We start from the raw sequence: 14,870 nt of genomic DNA on the forward strand, positions 1-14,870 counted from the left end.
ATCAGCACAGCTAACAGGTCACACATTAATGACTCTCTCTTGTTAACTGTCATCTGTGAGCATTTTATAGTTCTCATTATAAAAATCCTCAGTTTTGTACAGTAATCAACCTTGTTCTGTGCCTTAAACTATGGATTATTGGGTGCTTGAATTTATGGAATTTGGCCTTAACAGCCCTTAAAGTCTGAAATATTTGATATTTAAGAAGATGTGGGAACTGTTTCTTTGGTATCTCAACTTTTTGTTGGATGAATGTGTGAACACTTTTGTATGTGTTCTGGAAGAATTTGATCAAAAGTGGTCGATTCAGTTGAGTCAGATTGATAACCCTAATGGAATCAGTCTAATTGAAAAATAATTAATAATGTCAGACAGACTATATAAGGAAATTCTGCTGCGCTGATTTCAACACAAATTGGATAACGCATTATATTTTACCATAGTAACAGGACATTTTGTTCAAATTCCTGTCAGTCTATGCCCTGATTAAATATTTATTCTTGGAGAATTTTGTAAGGTTTTGATACTTCTTCATAGTCTCTGTTGACTACTATGAACAGTTTTTCAGGTTGAGATGGCTCACATATTGGTGTTTTACTTTTCCTAGATGCCGGTGTGTTCATATTTCCTGAAGGGAATCTGTAACAACAGCAACTGTCCCTACAGTCATGTCTATGTGTCTCGCAAAGCTGAAGTGTGTGAGGACTTTGTCAAGGGTTACTGTCCTGAGGGAGAGAAGGTACTACACACACACACACACACACACACACACACACACACACACACACACTCACAAAGACACACATTAAATCAGGCAGTGCTTAAATTTGATGATTCTATAACAACAAACCCAATATCCTGTCGCCATCCCCACGACGCTAATCCGGCCCCAAAAAATCCTAAATATACACCCTAAATATTTGTCCACTCACCCCACCTGAATGCCAGCACCAACATATATTTAGCCCCTGCAGTCTGGGTTTTGTGTCAGGCAGCAGACGTGCATTTTTCAGTGGTCTTCTGAATAAACCAGCATTTGACCTATTCATAGAGATGTCACTGGGAAACCTCTGGCTAATCAGCATTTATAAACTCACATCTAGAAGATATGAAACAGAGAATTCCAATGATAACACAGTCAGGTTTCACTTTCACTTCTCTCTGCTTGGTCACTGTGTTGTGCTCCTAAAGTCTCTCTCTCGCTCTCTCTCACTCGCTCTCGCTCTCCTCCCTGTCGGTCTCTCTCTTGGGAGTCACTTGAAAAGGCATTTAAAGATCAATATCTTCAAATGAAGTCCATCTCAAGTACAGACACCTGTTCACCAAAGAAGCAGAATCCGAGACTTGTTCAGCTCATCCTGGAATATCTAACTTCGATAAAATACCTATATCAGGGACATAATATTTTCGATTTTCATTTTAAGATAAAGAGAACAAAGGGGGGGCAGCTGTAGGTCAGTGGGTAGAGCTGGTCGGCTAGTGATTGAAAGGTCGCTGGTTCAACTCCTGGCTCCCTCCGGGCTGATCTGAGCTGCATGTCGAAGTGTCCTTGAGCGAGATACTGAACCCCGGATGGCTCCTGAGGGCCCTGTGATGTGCTGGCAACTTGTCCAGGGTGTACCCTGCCTTCGCCCGGAGACAACTGGGATTGGATCTAGCAACAAAAACCTGCGACTCCTTGAAAAAGGGATAAAGTGGTTACAGACGACGACGATGATGATGATGATGATGATGATGATGATGATGATGATGATGATGTTGATGAAATAACATCCCTGCAAGATATATGGCTTTTTTTGCATAGCAGCAGAGAACAGATTGCAATAATTGTAATTGCATTTCACAGAAACATTAGTTTTCTTCTCTGGATTAAAAAAAATGTGTGTTTTTGTCAATCCACTTTTGGAGAGAGAAGAGAGTGAAAAACAGACAGTATGGGTGTATTGATACTGCACAAAATACAATGAAACAAATAAATAGATAGTTTAAAGTTTCAGATAATCAGAATGGATTTGTATTTATGGCAACACTAAGTGTGACGAGTATTATGGTCACTGTACAGCTGACGTGTTGAATTATTTAGATCAGTCTGATTGGAATAATTGAAACAAGAGACTACACTGTTTTAACTCCTGAGTTACACCATCGGTGTTTGTTGGTTTGATCTCACAGGATCTTTATTTAGTGCTGTGTCAGTGTTGTTACCTGATTATAAAGTTCTTTGTCTAAGCTGTGGTCTTCATTCAAACATTGTACAGCATGTATACAGTTCCTTTGAGTTTAACTGAAGCTTAGGTAAACAAGTAGTTTGGAAACCAATCCGCCCCACACACACTCACACACACGTACTCAGTGACACACAGGCAGGAACAGCTGCAGGGGGTGGTGGTCCATAATGGCATAACTGTAGTGTTTGAGTGACACATTGCAGGCCTGATGGGTAAGAGAGAGCCACCTACACATGACTGGAGACACCCGAGTCGCCCTAACACTCTGTCCCCACATCCACCTCAAACACACACCGCACTCCCCCCCCACCCCCCTCCTATGTGCGTACCTCCCTTTGTCTACCCCTGTCTCCCCCTCTCCTCCTCTCTCTGCGTGTTTTTGAGCGTTGAGTGTGAAACAGATGCTTTTTCACACTGTCAGACCTCATTTAAATAGTGCATGGGGAAATGAGGATATAGAAAACAAAAGGGATATTAATATTTATTCTATTAGCTGAAGTGCTTAGGTCTGTGATTTTCTGTGTGTGTGTCTTTGTGTGTCTTTGTGTCTGTGTTTGTGCCTGAGTGCATGTGTGCGCTGTGAGGCTCTGGTGGCTCTATGATGGATAGCAGGCAGTAATTATAGATGGGAAAACTGCTGAGCATGGCACTATGGGCCAGGCAGGCAGACACTCCAGCAGCTCAGGGGTTAAGTCTGCTCCTCACCTCCATCCTCCTCCATCCTCCTCCATCCTCCCTCCTCCTCCTTACAGACTTGCCACTATGCTCCACTGTGACATATTTACATATATATACATATACATGTATATATGTGTGTGTGTGTATATATATATATATATATATATATATATATATATATATATATATATATATATATATATATATATATATATATATATATATATATATATATATATATATATATATATGTATATATATATATATATATATATATATATAGGAGTCAGTCATTATTCTAGTTCATGAGATCTCACCAAGATTACAGATAGTGACACAAACAAAGTGCTTGTTGTGTCAAATTTGTTGAAGAAAGTCGTGTACATCCTCACAGCCATAAGGTAGAAGTGGCTTTAGGATGTCCCTTCTCCTCCATCAGGCCCATTGTGAGGTAAACTAAAACTCGACCGCTGCCTGCGTGTGTGCGTCTGGTGCATGTCCGGAGAAAATAGGAAAAAAAACACTACAAAGCTAATACAGCAATTGTAACTGGGCAGGTTTAGTGAGAAAATAATAAACAGATCATAGGGACCTAGTCCAACAGCAACATTCACAAAGCCAATTACCTGTTGACGTTAACAAAGCAAGACTTGATAGCACAGAAAAACATAAAATCGAAAATTGAATTGAATCATGCCATGACACTGTGAGTTATCATAGTGTGTTCTTCGATGAAGTGAATGAGAAAGCAGCATATTTTTGATGCACTGCTCATGTTGGTCTGAGTACAATTTAGTTGTGTAGTATCAGTGTGAACTTTAATTTTCTTAATACAACACTCTGTATGTTAATACCAGAGCAACCTAGGCTATTCTCTGCTCGAGACAAGAGTGTTGGCTTAATGCCCAAAATGTAAATGCATGTGATGTCCCTTTTTTATTTTACTGTCTTTTCCGTCTCCCCACCCTCCCTCCTTCTCGCTCTCTCTTTCTTGCTTCTTTTGCTCATTCTCTCAGTCTCTTGGTAAATGTGCTGACTCCTCCTGGTTTTGGCCCAGCAGAGAGCTCTCTAATAGGCCCCAGAGATATCCCAGCATTCCTTAAATCAAGTGGAAAATTGTTAACTTGGTGTAGGATAAAGATGTTCTGTCCACTTTAGCTTTTTCCTCCCATCTCTCTCTTTCACTCTCTCTCTCTCTCTGTCTTTTTTATGAAAATGAGGATGTATGGCGCTGTGGGGAGTGGACTGAGCTTTTGCAGTCAACAGTCAAGAATATACAGTTTTTGATTTGGCCCTTTTGATTTTTGACTTTTTCAGTTCATGGGTATGGGCAGTAGGCTGGGAGGTATAAGCATTCCTTACAGAGTTGCATGTGATAAAGTGGAGTTGTTAGGCATCACATTGGCCTGTGTGATTATGGCTCAAAGGTACAGCTTAATAATGTTTTTACAAATCCGTCTATGAAAGGATGCAATCAGTAATTTTTTTGTTGTGCAGAAAAACCTTCATCAGATACATCTTCATACAGCCACAAAAAACTAAAAGTGAGTTTGTTAATCATAAGAAGCCCACATTAGCTTGCAGTCAAAACAAATGCTAAACATTTTATTGTGAGGTCTGCATCCACAGCAACAGTGCACAAACAAAAACTATAAATGTGATTGGTCAAGCAGTTTACCTGTCAATTGGAAACGCTCAGTACTATCAAATGGAAACCAATGACCTGGCCTCTGGCAGTAACAGCCAATGTTTTGGGGCTTCTTGTATATCAAGGGTGTGATAACTGATATCCAGGTCACTGCCTCTTCTGGGCACCTGTCATTGTTTACAGTCTGATTCGTCACTTGAAATTTGAGAATGGAGTTGAGAGATGACTTTTATTTTTAATTTATCTGCATATGAATCTATTTTAATTCAAACAAATCTAATAAAAAGCTTAATCGACATCAGACGTTAACTGATGGGTTCAGAGATTGCATTCAGTCAGTACATTTTGCCTCGTTCGCTCTCCAAACATGCAACCAAAGCCTGCTCAAATGTGTTTTGATTAACATCAGTGTGTTTCTCAGCCCTATCAGGACCTGACCATGACATGGTTCAGTACTGGTGTCAGACACCAGATAAAACATCATTGACACCAGCAGCAAACCTGATTTGTTGAGCGAAATGTGATGTCAAAGCTGCAGCCCCATAAGATGATCCGGGGAAACATTTGACAGCGAGCTGACCCAGGGCCGCCCTGGCACCCAAGGGTGCAGGAACATGGGTGTAAGGGCAGTCAGAGGGATTTTGATGGCAGTGAGTCAGGGCTGCTGGGCCCCAGAGAGAGTTGACCACAGCGTCCTGGAAAATTGATCTCAGGATCCCCTCCCCTCCACACACACACATCCCCCAATACAACCTCTATTTTTGGACCAATCTGCTTCCCAGTCCCGCACTCCTCACCCCAGCACTCGCAGACACACACTACTCGCAGCCTGAACCCCATAGTGAATATAATTAGCTTTTCTGACAGGTGGGAGGGATCGGATCTCATGGAGAATGAACCTACCAATTTACACCCTTATAACACTGTCATACACACTCAGTTGCAAACATGCATGTGTAAGCTCGCTCTCTCATGCACAATGCTTCCCAGAATGACGTTAACGGTGACCCATTTGCTCAACTGGTATGTTAAAGGAGAGGGTGACAGAAAGAGTGTCTGTCAAAAGTAGAAGAAGAGTGGATGGAATAAAAGAACAAAATACACCAAATGCTGTCATGCAAATCTTTATCTTTGCGTAAAGAAGTCATAGGCACATTATTCAAGACAAAAAACAGTAAAAGAAGACAGAAGACTGTAAATTATTCACTCTTGAGCTTCCATTAAGGTTTAAGAATTAGAAGTTACTGTAGATTGGATTAAAGGTTAGAAGTTGGTTGAATTCACAGCCATAGCGAAAACAGAATTACAGCATTCTCCTCATCAACTTAAGTAGCTGGGGTCCTGTTCAAACTGTGAAATGAAAGTCAGAAAACACAAAACAAGACACAAAATGGCTCCATATAGCTCATCCACTGTAATTCAAGTCTCTGGAAGGCCAGAAATCCCAAATTGATCTGAAAAGACGTTACTTTACACCTTGACATGCAGTCAAGCTTTTCCAGCCTGACACTTCTTGCACTGTTGCAGCTATAGTTAAAGATTTCAGCTTTGAAAAGGGTGTTCCCACATTTCTTGCTCTTGTGTCTCTGTCACAATCAGAAAAGTCAATGTCACAAAACACATGTATTAACGAAGAACTGAACCAAATCCACACATAGCAGAGTTCTGTAACAGTATCAGGAGACTTGCGTTTCTTTGTGAAAGCTGTTACAATTGAAACCTGTGCCTCTGTGTTTTTGTCTCCTTCTCTCTAACCTCCAGTGTAAGAAGAAACACACTCTGGTGTGTCCAGACTTCACCAAGACTGGATCCTGTCCCCGGGGAGGCCGCTGTAAGCTTCAGCACCGCCAACGAGCCAAACGAAGCGCAAGCAACACCACCACCACCCCTGTCAAGAGAGCCCGAGTCAAGGAGCCCTCCAAGAGGTCACAGAAGCAGATTGTACCGGGAAGAATCAGTCATCTGACTTCATTTATGAATTTAAAATCCTCAAATGTAGTTTGTAATGTTTTTTCTTTCCTCTAGGCCCTGCCTCTCTGTCCTCATCCCAGAGGTCTCTCAGGTAGCTCCAGGTGAGCCCACCAAAGGTCCTCTGGCACTGCCATCATTCATCTCCCTCTCCAGCTCCCCAGAGGAGGCAGATGCACCAGGCACACCACTTGCTGAGACCTCACAGGTTAAAGGTACGGAAAGATGCTACCCAATAAACTTGGAACACCTTAGAGTAGTGCTGCCTCGATTACTATTTCTGGGGCTTCAAAGCTTCAGAGTTTTTATGTGTGTGAGTTTTGAGACTTATTAAACACCACAGAGGAGCTCTGTTTTTTGGCTTTTTCAGCTTGTTTCCTCTAGTTCAGTGAAGCCAACCCACCAACAATATCTCCTTCCTTAAAAAAACACGGAAATACTGATAGGGATATTACAAACAAGTCCAGTGGTCACATTACACAGTTATATTTCTTTTTTTTGTGAAAAAAACATGAGAAAACTTATATTTTCAATACATTTGTTATAAACATCTGTCAGCTTTAGCAGACATCTTATTACCATGGTTATTTGCACACTTGTTTTATGTGCATCAGGCATTATAGCCGACATTAGGAAAGCATTCTACAACATGTGCAATTGTCCGACAGCTCCTATTTCTGCCCTTGTTGGACTCCACATCTCCAAATCCGGGTAATAAAGTTTAAATTGATAGGAATTTAGGGGGAAAAAAAAAAGGAAAAGCTACTTCCAAGTTGTCAATAAAAAATATTATTTTAACTGCTTAAGTAACTGCTTTACTTAATGTTACGGTGCAGATAGTCAGTCATATTGACCAGAGACGTTTTGTGGAAGGATTGTGCTCGTTATAAAGCCACAGGATCAGGCCTGAGTTCATGTGAACAGGGAGTGGTGATTCGTCTGAGCTGCAGACAGATAATGATGGTCAGAGCGGGGCTTTAGAGTGAATGTGATGATGCTCAGGGGAGGAGTAATAATGCTCAGAGGTAATAATATTTAGGTTTTTGGGTGGATGGAGGCACAGCTGAGCTCTCTGTTGACAGACTTGACAGATAGAGGATTAGGAGAGAAGCTGCCTCCCCCCTCCAGTGTCCTCCCTTATTCTCCTCTCCCCACCAGGCTTGACCATCCACCTGCCCCTGCAGGCTGGACACACATGAGCAAATGCATTCAGACTGACGCCACAAAACACTGGTTACTCTTATTTGACTGAATTTGTAAAACGTATTTATTTTATTTAATTTCCTTGTTGGTTTCACCTGATACTCACCTGACTGTAAATAACGTGGTGATTAAGTCAAGATGAATTAATTTGCAACACCACTTGCTGAGCAAAATCTTTTCTTTGGTTGTTCCTTTAAGATTTCCTTAAAATTAGCAAAGACATGTCCTTTAAGAAATGTCACAAAAAGGCAAAGTAAGGTTTTTCACAAAAATGTACTAGCTTCTCTCAAAATAAGATTGAATTTCATCTTGGCTAAAGAGGTGACACAGGTGTTTTTCATTGACTAACAAAATTTAAATTGTCCCAAGAGACTTGAACTGCTCAGAGACAACAGATTTGTAACAGCTTACGTGGAAAAGCTGGACATGGATCATCAAACTCCTTTTAACTGTGCATTGTTAGAAGATCTGCAGTTAGCTATTGCTGATTTTCTTTTGTGTTCATCAGTTGTTCCAGTCAGTTATAGCTGATGATTTCCAGGCTAAATCCATCTATTTTTTAAATTGAATCTATTATGGTCTATATGCATTATTGACTTAACCTACACAGGATTTCCTCTAAATAAATTGCAAATAAACTATTTAGGGCAACCATTCAGTCCCTACCCAAATGGAGCAGTCCACCGTTTATGCCTGGGAACTATGGCCTCGGACTTGGAGGTGCTGACTCTCAAATCGACTGCTTCATGTTTGACTTAAAACCACTGGATGGAGCCAGAAGAACCACATCATTTGCAAAGTAATTCTGAGATCCCCAAACTAGACATGCAGGCCCCTGTGGCTGCGCCTTGAGATCTTATCCATGATATTTAGGAACACAACAGGTGACAACCCCTGGCAGAGCCCAGCACCCACTGGAAATGTTTTGTCAGTTCCTGCCTTAAACAGGACACGGCTCTTACTCTGATTATATAAGGACTGAATGGCTCATACCAACCGCTCCAGTCCGTCCCCTACAAGGCTCCTGGAGGATATGATCAAAAGCCATCTCCAAGTCACAGGCTGGATGGGCAAACTGCCATGACCCCTCTAGTAACCCTGCAAGGGCAAAGAGCTGCTTCACTGCTCCACGTCCAGTAAAGGTGTCTGGACTGCTCCTCCTTAATTTGAGATTATCAGTAAATCAGAGCCCTCTTTCAGTCTGTCTTGCATAAGCTTCACCTCGGAGGCTGAGCAGTGTGATATCCCGATAAAAGAAGAACCCTCCGGTTTCCGTTTTTAGACAATGGGAACCAGCAACTTAGTCTGCCATTCCTTAGGCATGGTCTCCAACCTCAATGCAACATGTTGGCCAAGACAGCCCAACAGTCTCCAGAGAGAGCCTTCAGTATCTCAGCACAAACCTCATCCAGACTCAGCGCCCGCCACCGAGGAGCTTCTTAACTGCCTCATAGACCTTTGTCAGGCATGAGGCTTCCCCTGACTTTTCAAACACACAAGAGCTGTCAGTTGAGTTCCTGAACGTGTTCTTTCCATTGCTCAGCAATTTGCCCAGCCTTGGTCAGCGTTTCTCTTCCACCTGCTGAACACAGCCTGAGCCAAGTCCTGCTTTTCCTTCCTGATTCGTCTGACAGTTTGTGAGAACTTCCTTAAGGCCAACAGATAGTCAGTCTTCATAGTCCTCCTGGAAGGCTTCCCACACAGTCCACACCAACACAGCCTTTCTGGCCTACCATCAGCAATGGACTATGCCTAACCCTAATACTAAAACAACAAAGGTTTGTTCTGTCCTAAAAATTCCTCTCACTCCTATCACACAGATGTTTCTGGTCACTCTTACTTTTTCAGTGGCTAATACTCCCACTATTTCATGGTTTATATTTGGTCTCCTCTGCTTGGAAACAAGCAGGACCTTTGACCTGACCTGAGTCAACTTGACCTCTGACCTTCTCCAGTCACTTACACCCACAGCACAAATTTCTAATAATATTGTTGCAGCAGATGTTCTCATATGTGTTCTTCCAAGTTTCTGTTTGTTTTTTGGCATTCATTCTAAGGCCTCGTATCCTTTCAAACGAATGCGTTGCTCAAATGCCCAGAAACTCTGAAGTTGTCTGGAGCATTTATTTATGGTGTTTAGATGTGCTGAAGGAGAGCCCAGTCTAAGTTACTCCATATCTTTCTTTGTGTTTGCTTCTTGCTTTTTCCACTGATGTTTTGATTGATAGTCTAAGGAAAGATGAAACAGTAGACTGTAAGATTGTACAAATATCTGCTTCCGACTGTAAAAATAAACATAGGCATCAATCAACAGGAAACTTGATAACTGTTGATGTTGATAACTGATCAGCTATTAAAATCACGTTGAGCAGAAATGCCAAGCGGTGTCTAGTTACAACTTTTACAGTGTGTGAATTAGATGCTCTTCTCTGTTTTATGTCATTGTAAATGGAATCACACGGAGCTCTGGAAACTTGCAATTGACATGTTTTGCTATTTTCTGACATTTTGTCATTGATGAAACAAAAAGTAATCAATAGATTAATGGGAAATGAAAAAACGGTTAGTTATAGCTCTAGGACTGAGCTGCTGTAGTATTTTTCTATTCAAACACATGTGAATGTGTCCTTCCTGCTGGGTTTGTGCTCCTAAGTATTACTAATGACACTCTGGTCCTTCAATAACACACTGCACCGCCCAGAGCCTCATTAAAGGTGGAACTCAGCCAAACAAGCTCCTCTTCACTTTGCATAAATTAGCTCAGACGCAATGTGTCACTGCCAGACTGTTACTTCACACACACACACACACACACGTGCGTGTGCACGCTTCTTTAACACACACATTCATCCATCCCTGTTGTCCTGTTCTCTTCCTCATTTACTCATCAACTGAGATGTCATCAGTCAGTGTTTCAGCAGTTTTCAGCACACAGAAGATCAGAATCAGTTACACATGACTGAACAGACACACACACTCTTTTTGTCATTTAAATTCTGCCAATACTCACCTTTTCATTTTGATCTGTTGTTTTTCTTCCACAGAGAAAAAACTGCAGATCAAGCCTCGGCTGTGAGTCGACAGAGGCCAGCAGCACTGGAGGTGAAAAACACTGTGCTCACTGTGGTTTTTCCTGACAGGTGTACTGTATATGTGTCTCTTCCTTTCAATTTCTTTACTCAGGGCCTGAAAGTTTTATCTTCTGTATCATTATTTGTGTTTTACATCACTTTGGGTGTTTACAACACAGATTTTCTCATCAGGTTTTGTACATTTTAAGAAGACAAATAAAATATCAACCCTTGCTATATCTTGTTTCACAGACTCTTTTTGACACGTGAAGTCAGTGCTGTGAGAGTGTTTATAGGCTGTGAGTGTTTCTGTTTGGGAGTGCTGGTGTCGTCACATGACCCGAGCATGTTTGTGAGAGTTTTCATTGAGAAGGTGGTGACAGAAACAGCAGTGCCCTCACTTTAAAGCCCGGAGACGAGACACATGAGTGGACAGTGACTTTATCCTCACCATTCTACGAGCCATGTGTAGTCACATGCGCCACATTTGAAATCACCTTTTTCTTCCACTTGCACAAAATAAAATTCTCCCTGTGCTCACCTGTAATTAGACTCATTGTTTCAGACAGCATTTAATGCAAAAAAACAACAAAAAAAAACAAAACATGACATTAGCAGCATTTACATAGACCCTGATATTCCACTAATAATTGGAACAGTAGCCCAGTCAGAATAGAAATGCAGCGTGTAGCCAACTCAGTCAGAAGAGGATGGCCCAATCAGAATTGAGGGAATTAAAGGCAACTTTGAGAAACGATGGTTGATTGTTCAGTTTCATTCTCACGTCATCAAATGCAGATGCTTTGGTTTGGTATTCCTCCTGAAATTCTAACCCAAACCATCTGCATTTGATGACCTGGCATGCCAATCGGCTTTCTCCAGAAACGTCCTCCCGACCTTAAATTTAAATCTGGTTGAGAAGCGGTGTAAACCTTTTGATGATACGATCAGCAGGAAAATATTAGTGCAAGACGCCCTCTCCACTTGCTCGTGCTCTGTGATGTGAACATGTCTCTTGGGCGGACAGACACATGTATAATGTAACAAAAACCCCGTAAGACAGGCCAAAAGTGATTGTCTTGTTTTGATGAAAAAGGTAGTAAGATCTCAAGTTCTTAAACTGACAGAATTTCTTCAGTGTCACTCTGACCACCGTACTCGGATTATGAAAAATAATTAAATCAGTTTCTTACATATTCGAAGAGCATTTTGCCTCACAAAACACAGCAAAAACAGGACTTTTTGATTAATTTCATATTTATTTGTTTGAAACATCTGGTGGGCCAACTTGAACCTTATGGTGGTCCAACTTTATAAGACTTGGAGTTCTACATCTGCGTAAATCCCATAGAAGCTTTAAGTGACACATGCAACACATTTTTTTTTCAACTTTTAAAATCAGTCTGCCTGTTGTTGCCAGGACCAGATAGTGTTGTAAGTACTTCTTGATGAACAACAGCTCATCTACTTTAAAGCAGGCTGCCAGGTGAGGTTTGACTTCTTGTGTTTATATTAAGCGTCAACCGATTTGGCTTTTTTATGGCACTGTTGTTCAAAGGTACAATTTGGAGGTATTTCACTTTAAACTTCCTCTCCGCTGTATTTATTTGATGTATTTAGTTACTTTGCCGATGCAGATTATTCAGTGTTTGTAGACTGTTAATTGTGACATGTAATCAGTCAGATAGTGTTGTGGGTATGAAATTGTGTGAGAGGACTCTCCGGAGACAAAGTAGCACATTTTGAAGTTAGTTTATTTATCAGCAATTTGACAGAAAAAAATCACCAATAACAGTACTCAGAATGATGCTGAATATTGGCCCAGATAATCGGTCTATCCCTAGTCTGTATAGGCATGATGGTACTAAACCTGGCAATATGACTGTGACACAACTTAAGGAAACTGTAGGCATCCTTTTTTTATTTTTTTTCTAAGAAAATTTCCACAGTAAGACTCCCCCTAAAACCACAAATTGGCACATGGATATTTTTGTCAGGTTTGCTGTTTACCCCTGCAACACACTGTGCTAGGGTACATATGTCCTGACACCAGCTCTGTACTAAATGCACAAACAAGAGATTGATATCACTCTTCTGATCTCATCCTTGAGAAGGAGACAATGCTCAGTTTTCTTAATTCACACAAATATTTTTACCCTTCTAAACCAGCTTTCTAAAAAGGCAGTGCGACTGAATACTTCAAAAAGTCACCATACTTTAGTGTCTAAATGTATCGGAATCATTGTGAGCCCAACCTCACACGCAAGCTAGAGATATAATCAGTTATGATTGTGCAGCAATTTGCTAAACTTTAGTTTGTGTGCAGATTGTAACATACTGCCAGTAGAACTGAAGTTGAATATATGTTGTCAGGATGGATATTTGTGTGCTTGCGCGCATGTGTGACTGTTCAACTCGATTTTCTCTCAGAAGTATTGACAGCAGTGAGTGGAGATGGAGAGCTCGACATGTTTCTCAGAAAAGGCAGGAGACAGGGAGCCATCACTCTTCTCTCCTCACCACACGTTTTCTTTCCCTGTTCCTCCTCCTCCTCCTCCTCCTCCTCACCCGCGTTGCTCCTCTCCTGTGCTGAAGACGTAAGTGCCTTAGACAGATGTCTGCCGCCTCTTGTCTAAAACCCTGAACGCTAGCTGCTGAGCTCCGCAAACTCTAATTAAGATCAATATTTCAATTTTTAGTAAAAGCGCACGAAGACTGAGGGAGAGAAATCATCTGTCCGCGAAGACTCGCAGAGACAAAAAGAAAGGTCAACTGTGATTCTTCATTGTGTGTGTTTTTTGTGTGAGAGTGTGTGTGTGTGTGTTTTAGAGACTTGATAAGAGCTGGATGGTTGAAGTGTGTGTGGTTGATGTGTTCAAGGTTTCTCTTTTAGAGCTTTTTACTTTTCTTTAAGGAATAATTCGAAGTACATAACTTTGATCTTATTTTCATGGATGGATGGATGGATGGATGGATGGATGGATGGATGGATGGATGGATGGATGGATGGATGGATGGATGGATGGATGGATGGATAGATAGATAGATAGATAGATAGATAGATAGATAGATAGATAGATAGATAGATAGATAGATAGATAGATAGATAGATAGATAGATAGATAGATAGATAGATAGATAGATAGATAGTCCATTGGGAAAACTGCTGATGCAAAAACCAAGGATGAACAAGTCCCCTAGGTCACAACAGATGACATGTGGAAGACAAACTACACTTAAACAAACACATATTGCAAGAAAGCATCAGTTTAGCAGAGAACCTATCTGGATAATAATCATAATACCAGAAATGTCCAGAAGCAATCCATTGTTACAGAAATCATGAAAATATCACGTAATTTTTAAGTTTTGTTTGCAGAAGTTATAGTTCATTAAACAAAACGGTGTAGGTGCACACACAGTGCAGAGAAGTTCATCATTTTTCAAGGTTCCCATCTAAGTATCTGTGAATAATCACTCGGCACTTTATAAACTACTAAACAGCTGTGAAGGAAAACAGTCCGCACACTTGACCAGCCAATGTTTTGACAGGACTTTTTGTTGTTGTTGTTGCATTTCAGCTATATGTTTGACTTTTTCTTTAACATTTTCTGACCAGGCCAATGTGATCACCAACTCATGACCAAAATCAAATCACCGTAACTGATAATCTAACGTCACACCAACATCTGGCTGAGATCTGGGGCCGAGGGGACATTACCAATCAGATGGTTGTAAACAAAGAGCCAGTTTCACCATTGGAGATGGAAAGAAAGCTTTTTTTTTTTAAAACATTGGTTCAATTTTGATCTGACGTACTTGGCAATGACTGATTTGATCATCAAGAGAAACTGCTGCTCTGAAACAACAAACCTTTTATCACTCTGGTGAAGAAAAAAAAGTGGCTTCTATACAAGTGAGGCCTCCTACATGTGGTGGAATCTAAAGCCTCTCTGTTAACTTCAGTGTCCGTGCACATGCCTGCGTGCATGTCACATCCCCACACAATTACAGCTGAATCCTCCACAGCAGCATTAGTGGCTTAACAGCAATGACAAAAACCTCCAAGCCTCA

The 14,870-nt window shown here is 41.1% G+C and overlaps 1 protein-coding gene across 1 annotated transcript in view; it reads left to right on the forward strand.

The window, feature by feature from the left end:
- The window catches only part of zc3h3 (zinc finger CCCH-type containing 3), a 63,591-nt gene extending 52,556 nt beyond the window's left edge, over positions 1–11,035 (forward strand). The window contains exons 9-12 of the mRNA XM_037113990.1: positions 608–739; positions 6,316–6,479; positions 6,580–6,737; positions 10,770–11,035. Of these exons, the coding sequence (XP_036969885.1) occupies positions 608–739; positions 6,316–6,479; positions 6,580–6,737; positions 10,770–10,801 (486 nt within the window). The 3' untranslated portion in view covers positions 10,802–11,035. The remainder of the gene's footprint in view (positions 1–607; positions 740–6,315; positions 6,480–6,579; positions 6,738–10,769) is intronic.
- Positions 11,036–14,870: the final 3,835 nt, after the last annotated feature.

The sequence above is a fragment of the Acanthopagrus latus genome, chromosome 11, assembly GCF_904848185.1.
Source record: "Acanthopagrus latus isolate v.2019 chromosome 11, fAcaLat1.1, whole genome shotgun sequence".
Taxonomy (NCBI): domain Eukaryota; kingdom Metazoa; phylum Chordata; class Actinopteri; order Spariformes; family Sparidae; genus Acanthopagrus; species Acanthopagrus latus.